Source organism: Lepidochelys kempii, chromosome 5 (genome assembly GCF_965140285.1).
Source record: "Lepidochelys kempii isolate rLepKem1 chromosome 5, rLepKem1.hap1, whole genome shotgun sequence".
In the NCBI taxonomy this organism is placed as follows: domain Eukaryota; kingdom Metazoa; phylum Chordata; order Testudines; family Cheloniidae; genus Lepidochelys; species Lepidochelys kempii.
This window is the reverse complement of record NC_136384.1, coordinates 58,654,921-58,674,626: the sequence shown is the minus strand read 5'-3', so window position 1 is coordinate 58,674,626 and position 19,706 is coordinate 58,654,921. Positions and strand designations below refer to the sequence as shown.

Genomic DNA, 19,706 nt, shown 5'->3' with positions numbered 1-19,706 from the left:
GATTTCGCTGATGCTGGTGGAGTTCATCCCACTCTCTGGCTGGTGCTAAACCATTACTGTCAAGATTGACTTTTATTCCTGGCTCATTGAAATACTCTGAACTGAAGAGCAAATATTTTGCCTTCTGGAATGCACCACATGAATTAAATGAACTAGCCAAAATCTCTTCTTTGGGATGAAGGATGTCCCAGACCCCCAATATGTGCCTTATTTCTGTCCAAATTCCCTCACCCCCATTCCAGCACAGCATTACCCAGAAGCAAATGCTTTGGGAGGTTTGGGCTTGTGGCTGTGTCCTTAATCTGCTGTTTGAAGCTCTGGCTCTCAGCCCACTCTTTCCCCTATCCTTACTGCTATAATAAAATGCTGCACGCCTGCTATTAGAGGTTATTTGGTACTAATCTGCAGGGCTTGTTAAAAGAGTTGAGGTTAGCGAGCACATCAGGGGAGACACACAATGGAGAGGACACTAGCTTCTGCTCCACAGCAGGCTCGTCTTCTATGCTACACCTATAAGGGAAGCAGCAGCGGCCCGCTCATGCGCACTCCGGTTGTTTTTCACAAAGCTAGTCTTAAGTGAGCTGGCAGGCTGCAACCAGCCCGTCTTTGTAGAGAGACCACAGAGCTGGATAGTAGCTGTGAACAGCATCTAGTGCTGTTACTTTTTAGCAATCCCAATGAAGTGTTTGTAGAGAATACACTGATCCTGCCTGCAAGCTTTTTGCACGGCAGAGGTATCGATCAGTGTAAAGTGAAGATCACATTTCATATGAGATCTTGACTTCCGTTGTTTTTTTTCTTACAATATATTTTTATAGACTTTGTTATAAAACATGGTGCTGGGAAAGGTGAAGAGTTTGACAATAAGCTTTGACTGTCTCAATGACAGCAATGTTCCCGTCTATTCTAGTGGGGACACAGTCTCAGGAAGGGTCAATTTAGAAGTTACTGGGGAAATCAGAGTAAAATCTCTTAAAATTCATGCAAGAGGACATGCAAAAGTACGCTGGACAGAATCTAGAAATGCTGGATCCAACACTGCCTATACACAGAATTACACTGAAGAAGTAGAATATTTCAACCATAAAGACATCTTAATTGGGCACGAAAGAGGTAAGTCATTTTATTACATTGGTTAAAATTATATACAGTCGTTTTGGATGCAAGAGGGTACGGCTTTGTATCTTGTTAGTTATTACAACCTGTTTATTTTTAAATGTATAGGTATTAAAAGCCAGAACAAATACGAAAGTAAAAGTGCAATGCTTCTTTGTGGGATTTAGATTTTGATTATACGGACATTTACTGTTAAAACTGCATTGAGGTGCATCTGCAAAGTGCCTACAAACAAGACTTTTTCCAACTACCTGCCCTTAAACAGAGCCTCTTTCATACGCACTTCCAATGCATGGGGATTTCATTTTTTTAATGTAAAAACACTTTTGTCCTATGGATCTGATTAGACATTAGGAGGCTTTTGCCTCCCTAGGGATTAAGAAAAACTGGAGCAGAAATCAGATGTAAATTATTTAGGGGTGGTTGGGTTTTTTTGGTAATCTCATCATACATACTGAGATATAATGAATGCATAGAATTCTGCTTTTGACATTTAAGGAAACAATCCCAATTTTCAAATTATATATTGATAATCCTTCAAGGATGGATAATTGTTGGCAGATAAAGGATTCCATGTGGTTTATTTTGACATATGCAGTCAGCACTCCACGTGTGTTTTTTTTCCCTTTGCTTTAAACAAAGTTAATAAAATACCTGAATTTTTTTATACACTAAATGTCAGTGAGACAGCTGTAAAGAAGTCTGTCTGAAAGGCCATTTAGAGTCCATTATTATATAATTAGGCCATCATTTCTAAGTTAGGGAGTTCTGGAACCTGCATTCAATGAAACCTACTGTGCTAGCCCAAATGGAAATGAAAAGTACTGTGGAAAAGGGTCTAATTTAGGTTAGGAAAAGGGAATAAAGCATTTTCAAGAGAGGAGTGGGTCTTCAGATTGTTCATCTATTGTTTGGATGGTTACATTGTGGAAGTATAGGAGACTAAGCTTGTTTTTCTGAAGTTTCCACCCTTTGTTAGAAGCGGTTCAATCCTGTTTGGGACCAGTACTGGGGAGTGGGAGGGGGTGCTTATTCTCCTCTTAGCAGATTGGTTTACACGCGTCAGGTGATGGCGATGACTTAATTCCTAGCACAAGAAAATGATGTTAGAAGTGTTCATGTAATTTTCTGCTGTTCTCTCTTTTTACATCTATATGCAGTATATTTGCTGCAGAGATGAGTGTATGAGTAGGGTATTTTCCCCCTTCCCTCCCTAAGAAATAAATATCAGTAAAGAAGTTATATAGTGTATGTTGCACTGACCCTAGATCAAATATTTTACACAGCCATGGAAAGGGTTTCAGTTACCATGGAGGAAGCAGGTAGATGTAATTGGTAGAGGCATAGAGGTAAAAGGCTCTTTATTTTCCTACCGTGCAAACATGTCATGCATGCAAAGTGCATTTGCCTTCTCCCCTATTTGCAATCCCAGAATTCCCCACCCCCGTCACAGAGAAGTGCAAAAATATATGCATGCTTCAGAGCAGAGTCTATGATCACAAGTATGTCCACAGAGATTCCCAATGGCTGTTTCAAAAGCAAGAATGACTTTGCATGTGTGACTATATACCTCAGGTGTCTCTCCACCAGTACCATTCACATACCTCTATTTTTGGATGGGAAACAGGAGACGGAAGGTGGAGTAGGTCTGCAAATGAGAAGCACTTGTAGATAAGCGCAGTGTGTGTTTGCGTAAACGCCGGTGATTTGTGCATTCACTTACACTGCGAGCTTGAAGCAGCTCAGCTATCCGCTCCCTGTGCAGCTCAGCCGGGGACTGCTGCTACACTGCACTCTGCGCTGACTGGAAAGGGACTTTCAAAGATTTAGCTCTGGCGGCACCTCTCAGCCTAGCCTGGTAATAGAGACCACGCCCCGTGCTCACTCAGTCATTGGCCTAGTGGGGTTTGTTAGCCTGTTGCTAAGGCGATGCCAGCCGCTAATTGGAGGGAGGGAAGCCGGGTGGAGCAGGGGTGGCGGCGGCGGCGGACGAGGACGTAGCTAGCAGGCTCCAGTTAGCCCCGGGTCGCAGCGTGCGGTGGCTGCTCGCTGCTGCCTGGGGCTGGAATCCTCCCGGGGCCCAGGCCCCCTCTCCCCAGCGCTGCGGAGCGGTCGGGGCCTGATCCCCGGGGAACTGAGAGGCTCCACGGTGGGAGCAGGATCGGGCCCTCGCCCGCAGTCTCACTCTTAATGCAGCCGTTCTCCGTGCGGAGGGTGGCAGAGATTCCCCCCCCCCCCCCAGGCGGCTGGTCCGGTGGCCCCTCGGGCTAGACCCGCTCTGCGCTGCTAGCAGGGCCTCGGCCCCGGGCAGGCGTGAGGCCGAGACTGGAGCGGCTCTGGCCTGAGTACAGCGACCCGCGTGGCTTAGTCCCGGGCTGGCGGGTCCGGATCGGGGGGCGCCCAGTGATCCAGGCCACATGGGGGTGGGGGATTAGGGAGGAGAAGCAAATCCCCCCCCCACCCCCGCGGGCCTGCTCCGGCGCCCCCTGCCCACGCTTCGCCCTGGCGAACCAGCGTCCGGCTCCGAAAGCCCCGAGGCGCAGGGCTGGAGGCTGGCGGGGGAGCCCGGCCGGTAGGGTGGCGTTAGTGGGGCGCCGGGGCCCAGCCGGGCTGCAGTTTAGCTGCCGGCCCGCGTGGTGTGGGCCGGGATTTGGGTCCCTCCCGGCCCGTGGGGGAGGCGCTGGCGCCCCGCAGGAGGAGGCGGCACTGGGCGCCCCGCAGGCAAGGAGCACGGCACGCCGCTGCCAGGCAGCGGGCGGAGCAGAAGCCCGGGCAAGGGGCGCCCCCCCCCCACCCCCCGGCCTGCCAAGCTGGGTTGCGCGTGGGGGAGGTGCTGAGCAAACGCGCTCGTGTAATGTATACGGTATGTATATGAGCGGCTGGCTGGCTGGGGAGCTGCTCGCGCCGGTTTAGGCCGGTCCTCTCCTGCTCTAGTCTGGTCTGTGATTGACAGCTCAGCACTTGTTTACCACTGCTTTGCTGCTGCTGCTGAGACTCAATGGGAGTGCTGAGCTGGCAGAAAGGAAGAGAAGGAGAGAAACTTCAGTGCCAGGAAATGATTAAAAAATAGAAAAGGATAAAGACTAAAATGCCCTTGTGAAAATCTAGGATGCAGTTTCTGGGACATTGAATGCTGGAGATGTGCATAAATCTCCCTTAGTAGGTGTAGATGATCTGATCCTGTAGATATTATACCTTTTTCATACCACTTTTGGTAAAGTGGAAGTCAAGAGTGCAGGGGTGTGAAGGACTCTCTCTTTTTCTGCCCCCTTTTTGGGGGGGAGCTATCAATCAGGTATATCTGTATTTGCCACAGCCTATCAACTCACTCAGTTTGCATTTAAGTATTTATATTTAAAATAGGCTCCCCTCAAAATGAAAAATTTGGCTGTTTCTCAAGTTTTATAGTTCACAGTAAAATACAATTTGCTAGCACTTCCAGTGTAACATCAATGAATCACAGATAAGAACAAGAAAGGTCAACTTTTCTGGAACAAGGAAAACTCTGATCCTCCCTGAATACCTATCTAAAGTTAAACATTTCAGATGGACTGGCTTTAAATAATGCTGATTATTTTGCAGTAGGTAGCCACCCTTCCACACCCTTTGATTTTGTTAGTACTTCCCACATCTCTTTACAGAACAGGATATTATTTGAGTCTAAGTTCTGAAGTCTGTTGCTAGGTAGGAAATAAAAGGAAGATGAATTGCTAAATTTAATCTTCTGGCGCAGACTCCATATTCAGTATAGCATGGGATTACTTTTTGAATATCATTAAGCTATTTCATTTAAGACACCTAGAAATTCTATTTGAAAAGTGATTCCCATTATAATTTTGTAATATGTTTAAATAGACGCTGGAATTGTAATAGTCATAGCCAAGCCTATGTTGAAATCAAGAATATTGTCTATTAAAATTGTGGCTAATATGCTTTTATGTAAACAGATTCTAAACGTGTTGCCTATATTTAACAATTTTTTGTTTTATTGAATCCAAATAGATTGTATCTTAGTAAGAAATATCACCATTCTTAAGAGCTTAGATGTTAATCCCTTACAATACGAACAAGAAACCTATGTAATATACTGTGGTGTGTAAAAAGTTAACAGATGGAATAACGTACTGTGTTTTTCCTTTCTAGATGATGACAATTCTGAAGAAGGCCTCAACACTATTCATTCAGGAAGGCATGAATATGCATTCAGCTTTGAGCTTCCACAGACGTAAGTGCCACATGTAATACCAATGCTGTATGCAATAATGTTGAAATACATACCCTTATGAAAACAAGCACTCTATGGAAAATTCCAGTTGTGAAAAAATGAAAAAAAATAAAAATAAAACCCTTTTCAATGGTGGTAGGGATTCCACTAAAACATGCTACAAGAACATAGTCCTATTAAACTATTAAAGAGGTTATTTTTATTCTAAATGGCAACATTTTGAATATTAGGGCTATTAATTGAAGGGAAGCAATCATTTCCTTTTGTGAGCTGTTGCAAATGTAATGTGTGCCATTTGGTCATACCATGCAATGTTTTACTCGCTATACAGAGGGTAAAGAAACCAGTTGACCACTGGACCCTGCAAAGTTTCTGGGATCACTTCCTGCTGAATCCAGGTTCTACTGGAGCCTTGTAGATAAGCAGAGTTAGTGATAAGATAATTTAATACTGATCTGTTTGGGTTTGTTTGGAACAGATGTGACAGAGTGAACTACATCTAAACAGATGGGGATAGACACCTTTGAAAGTTTAGACTAGTAAATGGGGGCGAAGGGACATATATATTCCAAGAGGGTGGTTATGCAGAAAGCAGGGTAGAAACAAGCAGATGGATAGATAGCAGGGAACAATATTGGGTCAGGCAATGTTAATACTTTAACAAAATGTAATCTAGACAAGGAAATGGGATGTCTCTCTTAGAAAATGCTAAAATGTACATAAATGCAAATATGACAAAAAATATGGGAGATCTGAAATTATTTATACACAGGAGATTTCAACATCACAGGCTTAACTCAAATATCAGTGGATACTAAATAATGAGAGAGAAAGAGAGTGATCCTAAAAGATCAGGAAGAACAGAAGCAGAGAGATGGAGACTTTCAATATAAAACAAAAGTACAGAAGTAATTGAGATAGGATATCCGAACTTGCATAGTATTTATCCAAGGTTTTCTAACTTCCACATTAAAACCAATGAAGTGCCTGATTATTAGAGATGCTGAGCACTTGCATTTCCTATGGCTTTGATGGAACTTGCAGATGCTAAGCACTTCTCAGGCTCAGTTGGACTAATGTGATACTGTTGGAAATGCTATACTATGACTAGAAACACATTCAAAAAGACCCCTCTGGAATTCTAGGCACTGGGCACTCAGATGAGAACATCATTTATCAATATCTAGAATGTTCTTTCGACTCGAATCTGTCAAACTGTATTACACAGACTCTGCTTGTGTGTTCACAAAATTCTGTTCTCATTTTGCGAAAAATGTTTTTCCATTCTGTAATTGGGACTAGACTTTAGGAAAGTAATCAAGAAGTAAACATGATATGAGTGAACAACCTGAGTAGTAGGTTTGGAATTCAAAAGCAGTGGTACTGTACTTAGGAGATATAGGAGTTTGAGATGGAAGAAAAGTAGATTATTACAAGATCTGGTCAAAAGAGTCTCTCCCGCCACTCCCTCCACCCCCGTGTTAATGACTTAAAAGCAGCCATGAAATTAGCTCATGATGAAGAACTTTAGAAAGAGAGAACTGATAAAAGCCTGAAGAGTAACTTAGTATAGTGAAGTGGAGGGTATAAAGATATAAAAAGCAAGAAATGGTATAAACTCACTGGTTAAGTGCTAAAAAATAGGGTGATGATAAGAAACAGGAATGATGGATAAAAGCCTTCAACTTGGGTTTTAATAGCACTGAGAAAAAGTAAGCACACTTCTCAGATGTGCAGATAGGTGTCAAACTGTAGGTTGAAAGAAATTACTCTAGCACTGCATAAGGACAGTGAGGCTGTGTTTAATTCCTGTTTTTTTTGTGTGAAATTCTAGGATATAGAAATACAGAAGTACAATTCAGGAAATCAGAATACTGCAGATTTGAGGCTCTTAGTTATTTTAGAATGTTAGAGAAATACAGGGATTGGTCAGGTAGGTTTTTGGAGTGTCTAAACTAGGTTGTCTTGAGCTAAAGTCAACTACAAGAACAAGAGGTTAAACTAGATAAGGAAGAATCGGACACGATAGGCATGTAGGCACAATTAAACTGTACCCAGAGTAGTTAATGTACAAAATAGACTACCACAGATAGCAACTGGAGCAATTAATACTAATTTTAAAACAGTTGTTAGCCTTACTTTGTCCTAGAACTTAATATATTCCAGATTTAAAAATAGCTTCTTGTAAGTTTAAAGGAAATATGTATCCTGGTGGCATGTTCCAGCAAAATTCCTATGATAATAGTGAAAATTTCAACATACCTACTGTAAAATTAATTAAAATTCAACTACAGAGATTTTTTCTCCCAAACTTAATCCCTTTTGAAATATGGAAACTTTGCAAATAAGTTATGCTTAAATATTATGCAGCATAAACAATACAGTACAACTTATTGATTCTTATTCTGATCAGTTGTATCACTATTAGAAAGAGAGTATAAAGATTTACTCAATTTTGACCTTTGTGTCCTGCACAGACCACTTGCTACCTCATTCGAAGGCAGACATGGCAGTGTGCGCTATTGGGTGAAAGCCGAATTGCACAGGCCTTGGCTTTTACCAGTAAAATTAAAGAAGGAATTTACAGTCTTTGAACATATAGATATCAACACTCCTTCATTACTGGTAAGAATTAACAGAATTACTGATTGTTTTGTTTTTTTTTGGCATACAAAAAAAGTATAACTGAAACAACATCAAAATTTTCAATTTTTACTAATATGCTCGTTAAACTGCAGCTATGCTTTAAATACCAGATTTGAGCAACTCATAATAGCTGACATTTTGAAAACTAATTTCAAGTACTTGGAGTTGCTTATTTTTAAATTATCTACATTTAACTTAAGCTGTGAACTGCATACATGATAAACTATGAAATCTCTCTTTCAAGAGAAAATTGTATTAACTGTTCTTTGTTGATTTAATAATCATTTGTTTTCTGAGAAGCAGTGTTACTCCTATGAATCTTTCAACAACAGACTGCTAACTTAAAAATGCAAAGTAAAATTGTACTACAGTGCATTATTCATAACTTCAATATGGATATTGTCTGCCAATGGGGAGAAATTATCACAATTCTGTAGAATATTTTTATTAAATTTTATTTTACTAAATTATTTGGATATTGCATTAAGATGTTTTCCATGAGGCACTCATTTCAATCTGGCCTAAAATCCCTTTTCTTTTTTGCTCAAATGGCAATGTAGGCAATAAAATAAAGTCCATTGAAATAGGTTTCTTTTGTGTATGGATGAAAAAAATCTGATTTTTCTTAGATGATTCAGTGGGCTTTGGATCAGGGTCTTAACCCTAATCTCATGTAAGGCAACAACAGAAATACCATTGATTTAGATGGGAATGGCAGCAGGATAAATCTAGAAGGAAAGGAAATGTTAATATTCAAGTAGTCAAGGTTTGGGTTTTTTATTTATTTTGCAAAAGTAAAATGGAATGTGGGAATATGTCTTAATTACAGTTTATTATATAGAAAGTAATACTGACAGTATGTTGTGGAAATATGGGCTAAAAACCACTAACCGTCACATATACAGTATTTTCTAATTTAAATTAAGTCAGAGTTGAGGATGAGCATGACATGGGTAGCTCTTCGGTTGATTACCACCGCTAGTGCTGGGATGACTTTTTAGGACAAAACTTGCTTGCTTTACTTACATAATACTATTGAAGTGAACAGGACTATTTTCATGAGTAAAACAAGCAGCAAGAGTTGGCCTTTAAACTCCAATGGTTATTCCTCTATGTTGACTAAAAGATATGTAGAGCTACTTCTGTTCTGCACTGAACCCACATTTAATCATGGGTATCTATTATTGTTCTTTTGCAGTCACCCCAAGCAGGCACAAAAGAAAAGACTCTCTGTTGTTGGTTTTGTACCTCAGGCCCAATATCCTTAAGTGCCAAAATTGAAAGGAAGGGCTACACCCCAGGTACGTAGCAGAACAGTTATAAAACCAAAAGACTTATTTTTTAAAAAGTACCCTTTTACATGTATAGCATATGTAAATAATATGTACTTGTGAGAATAGTTTTAATCAAAACAGAACGTGCAGTAGCTGTCTTCAAGTTGTTATAGTACATAAACTGCACATTTTGTGGTGTTTGCTTATGTTGTGCATGATTCTGTTTCTGTTGAAATCAATGGGTGTTTTGCCAGTAAGTTCAGTAAGAGCAGCATCTGGTCCATTGTAACAATGTTCAGATTGCTATATGATATAACAAGAATAATATGAAATTCGGTTTTGTTCCAGGTGAATCGATTCAGATCTTTGCTGAGATTGAAAACTGCTCTTCCCGTATGGTGGTGCCAAAGGCAGCCATTTACCAAACACAGGCATTCTATGCCAAAGGAAAAATGAAGGAAGTAAAACAGCTTGTTGCCAACTTGCGTGGGGAATCCCTGTCATCTGGGAAAACAGAGACCTGGAATGGCAAACAGTTGAAAATTCCACCTGTTTCCCCCTCTATCCTTGACTGTAGTATAATCCGTGTAGAATACTCACTAATGGTAAGTAAAATGCTTAGATTGTCTCAAAGCATATATGATATGAATAATTTTCAAGGCGACATCCACACAAGTTTGAAACAAACTTAGATATTTTTAGCTAGTTGGCTGTGAAACCTACATATCTTCAGCAGTAATCTTTGCTGCATTATAATGAATAGTTTAAGTTCCAAATGCACATCACAACAGGAAATTTACTAAGGGTGATTGGTTAGAACCAGGCCAAATCTTAAAATATTTGCCTGTCAGCTAAGCGGATATATAATGTAAGCGAAAGACTTGTGCAGCTGGGCTCTGATGCTGAGAGATAATGAGAATCCTCAGCTTCCATTTATTTTGGTTGGACTTCAGGGAGGTCAGCACTTTTCAGGATTGAGCCAAAAGGAGGAAGAGAAGCAAGACCCATGTGGATCTTAGAGAAGAATTTAGCTCACTAAATCAGACAAAGGGCTCATACAAAACCACAAAGACCATTTGTTTCAGGATTTAATCATGGTCTTTCTGTCACTTTTTAGGTGTATGTTGATATTCCTGGAGCAATGGATTTATTCCTTAATTTACCACTTGTCATTGGTACTATTCCTCTACACCCATTTGGCAGCAGAACGTCAAGTGTAAGCAGCCAGTGTAGCATGAATATGAACTGGCTTGGTCTGACACTGCCTGAAAGACCTGAAGGTAATTTGACCATACAACTCCCAAACAATTCACTGTTCTCTTGATTTTTTTTTTTGATTTTTTTTTTTTTTACCTTAACACTTCACTGATTTATTAAGACCTAGATAATCCACTCCCACAGTAAAAGACACAGGGCAAGAGGAAATCTTCTCAGGGTTTCTACCTTGTTGAGATCCCCTCCACATTATTCTACCATGGGGTTAGAGTTCCTTTTTGCCTCCCCTATCTGCCCCAACAACTGGCAGGTTCAATGGAATCAGTGCACACGATGTACAAAAGGACAGGGCCATCTGTGTGGAATTTGAGTACCTCCACACCTGCTCTGTCTGCAGCAGCACAGCTCACTGCAGCTATGCTACCAAGATCTCATTGTGACCCCAGGATCCTTGGTAGCAGATGCTTTGGGGAAATGTAACAGTCTATATTCCCTTTTTTATGGGGATTTTCCACATGACTGGAGGGGGGAATGATGTGCATCCCCATTCCATCCTTGGGTGTACCTAGTCTTCAGCCCAGCTCCCAGTATGAATCCCAGCTCATGGAGAGCCCCTGTATGGGATCCAGAAGAATGGAGGTTACCCTGCTCCCCCTTATAGAAAATGTGGGGTTTCCTATTTGGATTTCAGGGAGACAGTCAAGCCAAAGTAAATGAAAATTCTCAGCATGTCTTAGTGTAAACTTATTTTCTTAGTTTTAAGTTAATTAGCATGGACTGTTGTTGCACACAAGACAAACTAAAACACCTCTCACTGAGCACTTTTACCTACTAGTGCAAATTATAAAGTTTAATATTTGTTACGTTATGTATTTTGACATGCATAAGAACTGTTGTTCGAACTGCGTGTACCTTTTCCCTACAGCACCTCCTAGCTATGCAGAAGTGGTCACAGAGGAGCAAAGGCAGTCCAGCCTTGTACCCATAGCTGCTTGTGATGATTTTGAGAGGGCACTTCAAGGACCATTATTTGCATATATCCAGGAGTTTCGTTTTCTGCCTCCACCTCTCTATTCAGAGGTAAGCAAACAAAAATGCAGTTAGCCACAACAGTCTGTTTTGCGTTTTTGCATTCTCCATTCTAGTGGAGAAAGTTCAAAAAGCAGAAAATGAGAACTTGTGTTCTACACCCTAAAATAATATAAATCACTAAAGAAAAACATGGAACAAGATTTTCTTTCACTTACTTCAGAATTATGCTGGTGTATTTCATTCACTTCACTGACTAATGAAGATTTACATCAGTGTAGCAGACAGCATAATCTGGCCTATAAAGTGGTAGCTGCAAGTTCTTATCTCTACTTAAATAAAATGAAATCGGGCCACTTTTTTTTTTTTTATTTCAAGGTGCCTACATATGGATTTAGAGCTTAAACTTAAGACACCTAGCTCAGAAAATTTTGGCCCTAGTCCTATAGATCCTATTTTTTTTTCCAGAGCTCCCAAGCACCCATCTTACACTAACGTAAGTAGGAGAGGTATTCCTTATGGTCTTTCAAATTTCTTACTGGAGTGAGCTGATTATTCTTTTATCACTTTTACTCTTTTTGTTTTCAAGAAACAAAGCAAGAAGTGTTTGTTTCTGTTGGGCCAGTAACCTTGAGTCTAATAGTAAACCAGGACAAATAATATTTATATCATCAGTCTTCATCTTATATCCCTTGATGTAGGCTACCCTCAGTTTTCACCATGTTTGAAAGGTAATATATTCAGCGTGATAGTCTATGTATGCTTCGGATCTCTTGAGTGTTAGCACAAGTGTCTGCCAAGGGGCTTCTAGCCTCTTAGGGGCTAATTCCATCAATTTTTTTGCAAATTATCCAAAATACTGATTTTTATACTGGAATCAGGTTCTCTTTTGTAATTACCTTTTACAATACAATTACATTTGTAATATGTCCTTTGACTATCAGTAGGTACTTCAATAGTATGTAGGAAACCATAGTTTGATAGGAAAGGGGGCAGAGCTGTATTGGTCACTTTCTTTTATTGGATTACTAACATGTGATTCCAGTTTGGCCAGTTAGGCCTAATTGGACATAGCACTAGGTAAACTTAGCCACAGCACTAGGCCTGTGATTCCAGTTTTAATTCTTTTGGTTGGTTACCATTCAAGTAATGAGTTGACTTTTTTTTTTTTTTGGTTTCTTGTTGATTTGGAAAGCATTTAACATTGTTTAGGTCCAGAATATCTCATACCTCCTTCAAATTAGTTTTTCTGCCTGCCATCTCAGGTCAGCTAATGCTGGCTATTTGGCTTGTCTCTTCCTATTCTCTGTAGTCCCTCTGATGCAGGGCTTTCATAAATCAGAATCCACTTTTGTAGAATAAAGCTTCCAGCTGAGAAGTGACATGCTTGGCTCAGGCTGATTTAAAATCTGCCTTAAATACAAGATTCTTCAATGCCACTTGGGATGGATTTTAAGCTTTATAAAACACCCTGGAATGAGCAGACAGTATCTGTGCCTGTTGAGTGATGTTTGTAACTGCAAGAAGGAAAACTATTCTTCTTTTATTCTGCACAAATACTTTTATCCTTTGTTAACATGTTACCTTCTTTAGCTGTACTTTTGTCAATTCTACATTATTAGTTTAGATTGTAGAATGGTAATACTCCATACCTGGAATACTAACAAATCAGCGGTGTTTTGATTTGTAATGCTGAAGACTCCAAACCAAGGATTTTGATCCACTATTGATTTGGGTATTGTTGATCCATTTTTCATGAAAGGAGCTCAAAACCAGATTTTCATAGATATTTAGTTACCTATATATGCAGAGAGGCACCTAGTGAGATTTTTTTTGAAAGGTCATAAGTTTGACTCCTATTCATTTCTTAAATAGTAGTGACAGGTGGCAATACTGTACATTAAAATATATATGTAAGATAACTAAATCAGGCATTCAGTTTTTCTTTTCAAGATAGTATGTTACAAAAAATGAGAAGCAGGGAGAGCAAGGCTACATGATCTTGAAACACCTCAATGGCGGAAATTGGTTAACTGTCAAATTGTTCTAAAATAGTTCTTGACCAAAACTAAAATGACATACTGATAATTTCTCTACCTTTTCAAGCAAAATGTCTGCATTTGATAAATCAGTGGAGTACATCAGTATAAGTTCATGAGTAATATTCAATGATAGCATTAGCAAGAAGTGTTTGTTTCATATATAAAATATAATTTAAGCAAACTATTCAGCACATTTCAAATAACTGAAAATTGCTTGTGCCTTACTAATGACACTGTGTAATGGGTTTTTTTTATCCAATAATTTTCATTGTTTACATCAAGGATCGGCAACCTTTGGCACGCAGCCTGCCAGGGTAAGTCCTCCTGGTGGGCCGGGCCGGTTTGTTTACCTGTCGCATCCGCAGGTTTGGCCGATCACAGCTCCCACTGGCCACGATTCGCCGCTCCAGGCTAATAGGGGCTGCGGGAAGCGGCGCAGACCAAGGGATGTGTTGGCCGCTGCTTCCTGCCAATATGGGACATTGGTCACCTGATCCAAAGTTCATTATAGTCAGTCAGCTAGTCACTTTCTATAGACTTTAGTGACCTTTAGATTGGGCACAGTATTTAACTTTTTTTTTAAGTTGTAAATTAAATTTCTATTTTTTTTCCTTCCATTCAGATTGATCCAAACCCAGATCAGCCCACAGATGATAGACCATCTTGTCCCTCTCGTTGAAGGAATTATTCACTAGCTGAGTTGATTTGGATTTTTAGTCGTTATCTCTGCCGTGTTGAGGATCAAGGTGTCACATCAGAGATATACTTTCGAAGGAAGTGGTATTGCTCTTGCCTGTAAAACGGTGAATACGTGAAAACAACCTGTGACCATGCTTTTGAAGCCTACAACATCATAGGACTGCTCCACATGCTTGAAGACCTGAGCTTTTTTCCCTTTAAATACTGGCACATAACTAGGAGCAGCCTTATTAGCCTATGGTAATGTGTCAGAACACTCACCATGTTGTAAAAGAGGGATGACGTCCTCTTCTGATTTGAAAATTTGCACATGCACATTTCTTATGTTGTGCGGTTCAGTGTCACTACAGCTTTTTCTCATTTTATGCTGGACTGTTACCCCTTCTAACTTGTTTGTGGTCTGCACAACAAGGAGCAAAAAGAAAGCTTTGAAAACAAACTTTAAGATGACAAATGCACTGACTTTTTTTCTTTTAATTTAATGTAGCCTGGACTTTACCTGCATATGCACATGCTCAGAATTGTCCTAGTAGACTGATCGTGTATCACCTCTTCAGCTGTGGATTTATTTACGAACATCAAATGCCTTCAAGCCAATCCTTCTTGCTGTATGTTTTGCAGCCTACTGTAGTAGATAAGCAACAGTTATATGGGGGAAAAAAACCAGAAGGAGAATAATAGACTTCTGCAAGATTGTATACCTTCTTGATTTCTTAAGAATTTGTTGCCTTTCTACTATTACCGCAAAGAAGCATTTTGTTACAGACTGCCTAAAATCACTTAATCTCAGGTGAACTCATCACTTGCCAAACCCTTGGAGAGCTGTGTGTGTTTTGTTTTGTACTGTTACTTTTTTTTTTTTTTTCCCCTTTGGTTTTTATTTGAGAGGGGGATTTAGAAAAGGGACATGCCCATAAGTAACAAATGCACCCTTTTTATCTTTCTGCAACTTCAGAAGAGATTGGTCAAGTTTTTGAAGCTTAAAAGAAGGCAGCACCAGCAGACACCAGCCAGCAGTTAAGGAAGAGTTTAAAACAAGAAATAGTAATGTACTGTCCATGATTCATAGTGAGGTTTCTCAACCAGTGAGGGTGGAAAGGGAAATTGAATTTATTTTTATACATAGTGACTTAATCACCAAATCTATACATATATAGTGAATTTCTAGTCTAAAAGTATATTTTAAAGTGCAAGAAGAGTATAGGGTTGGTGAAATAGCTCAGTTTTTTGTGCACTTTGTATTGTGTTTATCTTCAGGGTTTACAAAATTGTAAAACAATAAAAGATTCTCAAAAATGAAACTGGGCCAGGATATCAAAATTACCAGCCCTACTAGAATATTAGCTACTAGAGATTTGCCTTGATGATTGCATTCCCTTTCATGCCCTCAAACCTAAAGCATGTAGCCAAGCAAAAGGATTGTAACTGTACAGCCACGTTATATGTAGAAAACTTCAACTACTTGAAGACTGGGGGCTTCCACCCTGTACAACGTGGAAGGGGTAAACTGTCAAGAGTATTTGGGACAAGGGCAGAGAACAATTGGATCCATTAGCACAAGTATCCGGATGTAGGCACTAAGAATTTTGTAGGTTCATTTGCAAAAGCTGTTCACGAATAAACTTTTTTCAGAAAGAATTCAAGCACGATTTTTAACAAAAGTAGTGTTTCTTGGGTTGGCTGTTTAACATTCATGTCTATTCTATCATTTAATGCCATGTATTACAAAGTGGTTGAAGATAAAAGTTAAGTCTCTGGCATGGTGGAATGATGGAATGCTGTCTTGCTTTTAAGGCTTTATAAAAAACAAAATAGGCTTTTCCATAAGTGGCCTTTATAAAAACATGGAAAACACTTCATGTTTAAAATGACAGGGTGAAAAAAACCCAGTGAAAATATGAGTCACGTTTTAAGTGATTCAGTTAAAGGGTTTGGGCTTCAGCAGGCAAACTAGTATGCTGGATAATAAGGAAGTTGAGTGAATATTTTTTTTAATCTTACTAGACCATTTTTTTGAATGTCCCTCCGCCACAAAAAGGAAGAAAAACGGATGGGTTTGTTGGCATAAAAGGGCATTTGGTGGTTTTTCCTTTTTTTTTTTTTTTCTCCTTTTTTGTTTGTTTGAAACAGACTAGGGAACAATTGTTGGATATGCATAGCATTAAATACTTATCACAATATAATGAAAAATGACATACAAAGCAGGATTGACCAATATCATAATTGGCGCTGCATCAAAGTGTGATCAGATTCAAAGTTCTAAAAATGTCAGTCATTTCCATTAAAGTATTTTACGCAATTCTTTAGAGGCATTATTTTCTTCTTGTTATATAAATATTGGTCAATTCCTGATCTAAAACATGAGCTTCACAGTTGTTAGCCCAGTATTCAAGATAGATTCCTGATTTTTGAATTAGGAAAAAAATGAGTAAAATCCAAAATGTTAAGAGAAACAAAGTGCAATATTAAATGTTTGCTTTATGGATTATATTCTATGGCTGTTTGTACTTTTTCAGTTTGGTGCTGAATATGTCCTTGTAGACTGATTTCAGAAAAAAAGTGGAAAACAACTTAATTTTTCCTATTGCTCTTCCTTGTGGAAAATAAACTTTTTTTTAACAAAAAAACCCTTTTGTCTTGAGGTGCTTTATGTAGACAGCTACAAAAGTTTTTTGCTATGAAATTATTTGAGAGAAGACATGAGACTTACCACTTTACTATTTACATGACAAGCTGGGAAATTATAATCATAGGGCTCAGTCCTGAGATTGTCTTCAGTTTGAACTACTTATAGATATTTTTATTTAGGTCAGAAGGGACCATTATTATCATCTAGTCTGACTTCCTGCACAACACAGGCCACAGAATTTTACCCACCACTCCTGCAAAAAACCCTCTCACCTGTGTCTGAGCTATTGAAGTCCTCAAATCGTGGTTTAAAGACTTCAAGGAGAAGAGAATCCTCCAGCAAGTGACCCATGCCCCATGCTACAGAGGAAGGTGAGAAACCTCCAGGGCCTCTTCCAATCTGCCCTGGAGGAAAATTCCTTCCCGACCCCAAATATGGCAATCAGCTAAACCCTGAGCATATGGGCAAGATTCACTAGCCAGATACTACAGAAAATTCTTTCCTGGGTAACTCAGATCCCACCCCATCTAATATCCTATCACAGGCCATTGGGCCTATTTACCATGAATATTTAATTACCAAAACCATGTTATCCCATCATATTATCTCCTCCATAAACTTCATCGAGTTTAATCTTAAAGCCAGATCGATCTTTTGCCCCCAATGGTTTGAGAGATCAGCCATTTAAAGCACTAAGCTTCAGGCCCACTAGCTGCTGCTATGCAGCTATCCCAGTGACCTATCAAGACGGGTGGCAGTTAGCATATTGTACCCTAGTTTCCCCACATAGGAAAGCACTAATTTATAGCATACTAAGTTTATATATAGAGGGAGCCATAGTGGCCCCCTATTCAGGTTGCCTAATTTTTCCCAGCACCTGAATTTTACAGTTGCTTTTTGTTTGTTTGCAGGGAACGGGGGAGCACTAGTGCTTCCATGATTTGCATCTGGAACTTGGAAGAGCAGCAGATGATGTTGGGATCAGGAAGGTGCCTTTTGCTGCTCTCATGCATGTTGGGCAGTTATAAGCTGTTAATAATTCCCCTTTCCCATCTGTGTTTTGCTAAGTAGCGCTTGCTAGATACTGACCAGTAAAGTTCCCTCAGGTTTCAGAGTAACAGCCATGTTAGTCTGTATTTGCAAAAAGAAAAGGAGTACTTGTGCCACCTTAGAGACTAACCAATTTATTTGAGCATAAGCTTTCGTGAGCTACAGCTCACTTCATCAAAGTCCCTCAGTATTCCAACAATGAACACACTGCCATGGAGTCCTGCTGCAGCATACCACACACAGCTGAACCTCTGGCAAAATGTATTACCCACCTCCTGTATCAAAATATCATTTGGCCTAAGGGAAAGTTCACTGGGCTAGAAGCCAAGGACCCAGGACTCCTAGACTCACTTTTTCTACTTATTGGTAATAGAGTTCTGTGGCCTTCACAACCCTTTATTGAGCAACGCCTTGTACTTCAAGACCAGTTACACAAGCTGGGAATGGAAACCAACTAGGAGATTGAAGCTACGTTTATGCTAGAGACCTTACAGCAGCACAGCTGTACCAATGCTGCTGCACTGCTCTAAGATCTCTTGTGTAGCTGCACTATGGTGATGAGAGAGAGAGAGCGCTCTCCTGTCAACATAATTAAACTACCCACAACCAGCAGCGGTAGCTATGTTGGCAGGAGATGTGATCCCACCATTAAAAATGGTTAAAGCTGCAAACTTAAACACTCAGGTTTGGAAATGCCAGAACTAAGATTTCTGTGCATGCAGATACATATGTTTCAAAATCCCTTAATCTTTGTTACTGGTAATAGTTTATATTATTATTAAAACAATTTTAAAATCCTTGTTTACTTTTTGCCTTTCAAATTGGATATTCTGGTTTTTGCTTGCACTAGTGCAATTTTTCTGTAATTGAGTTTGCAAAATGGGATATTAAATTTATATGTAAGTGAACAGTAAAACAAATATTCTAATAATTTTGCAAAACTTACATTTTGGGGCTAGAATGATTTACTATTGTCCCTTCTAAGAGCAAGTTCATTGTCAGCATTAGCTATCAAGTTGGGAATTACTATCAAAGTTTTGACCTCTGAATATATTCTATAGAAATGAGTGCATTTTATGTTCTTTAAAAATAAAAATATTGCTTCTGTACATATGTATGGGTCTGTACCACACACAGATATAATAGTCTATACCCATCAGCTATTTACTTCTGACAGCTGACTATGTTTATGTGTAGTTATCAGTCCAGGCTCTCTCAAAGTGGTGAAAGAAGTGACAAATTGTAATGCCTTCAGTATCCATGTTTCCAGATGAGATCTGGCAATGTTACAAGTTGATAGTCCTATTGGAGATAGCCTGGCTAGCACACATGCATATACTGTTTTATATCTCCATATGCTTTACAAAGTTAACCACTAGAAACACCCACCATTGAATTGCAGCCACCTTTGTTTAGCAGTGCAGAGCTATACCATACAAGAGTTTAGGTCTGGAAGTGAGAAATACTGCGTCTATTTGAAACTGGATGGGGGCTACAATAAGATGGGCCTCTATCCAATAATGAGCTCCACGTGGGCAAACTCCAGCACCCATACAGAGCCCATTCAATTTAATGGGACACTATGTAGATGCAGGGGTATGGCTATGTAGGGCTTGTTGCAGAATCAAGGGCCAAATACGAATTTTTACCAGGACACTGGACTTAAGAGGGCAGCTACCCTGGGGAAATGCACACTTGGCTGAAGAGGCTATAAAAAGTCATCATAATTCACACATACGATTGCCGACACCAAGAATCCAGTTAAAGACTTGCTATTTGCA

The 19,706-nt window shown here is 39.6% G+C and overlaps 1 protein-coding gene across 7 annotated transcripts; it reads left to right on the top strand.

Annotated features, from left to right (window-relative positions):
- Positions 1–455: 455 nt before the first annotated feature.
- On the top strand, positions 456–16,350 carry ARRDC3 (arrestin domain containing 3). Of its 7 annotated transcripts, XM_073344465.2 has the most exons (8): positions 460–1,113; positions 5,260–5,341; positions 7,819–7,966; positions 9,186–9,288; positions 9,610–9,866; positions 10,379–10,541; positions 11,402–11,556; positions 14,170–16,350. In XM_073344465.2, the coding sequence occupies exons 1-8, from the start codon at positions 834–836 to the stop codon at positions 14,224–14,226; spliced, it is 1,245 nt and encodes a 414-aa protein (XP_073200566.1). In that variant the 5' UTR covers positions 460–833; the 3' UTR covers positions 14,227–16,350. The 7 variants fall into 7 exon arrangements, with proteins under 7 accessions (XP_073200567.1, XP_073200566.1, XP_073200569.1 ...); XM_073344466.2 differs by lacking the exon at positions 14,170–16,350 and having other exon boundaries at positions 456–1,113; positions 11,365–11,495; XM_073344468.1 differs by lacking the exons at positions 7,819–7,966; positions 9,186–9,288 and having other exon boundaries at positions 1,023–1,113.
- Positions 16,351–19,706: the final 3,356 nt, after the last annotated feature.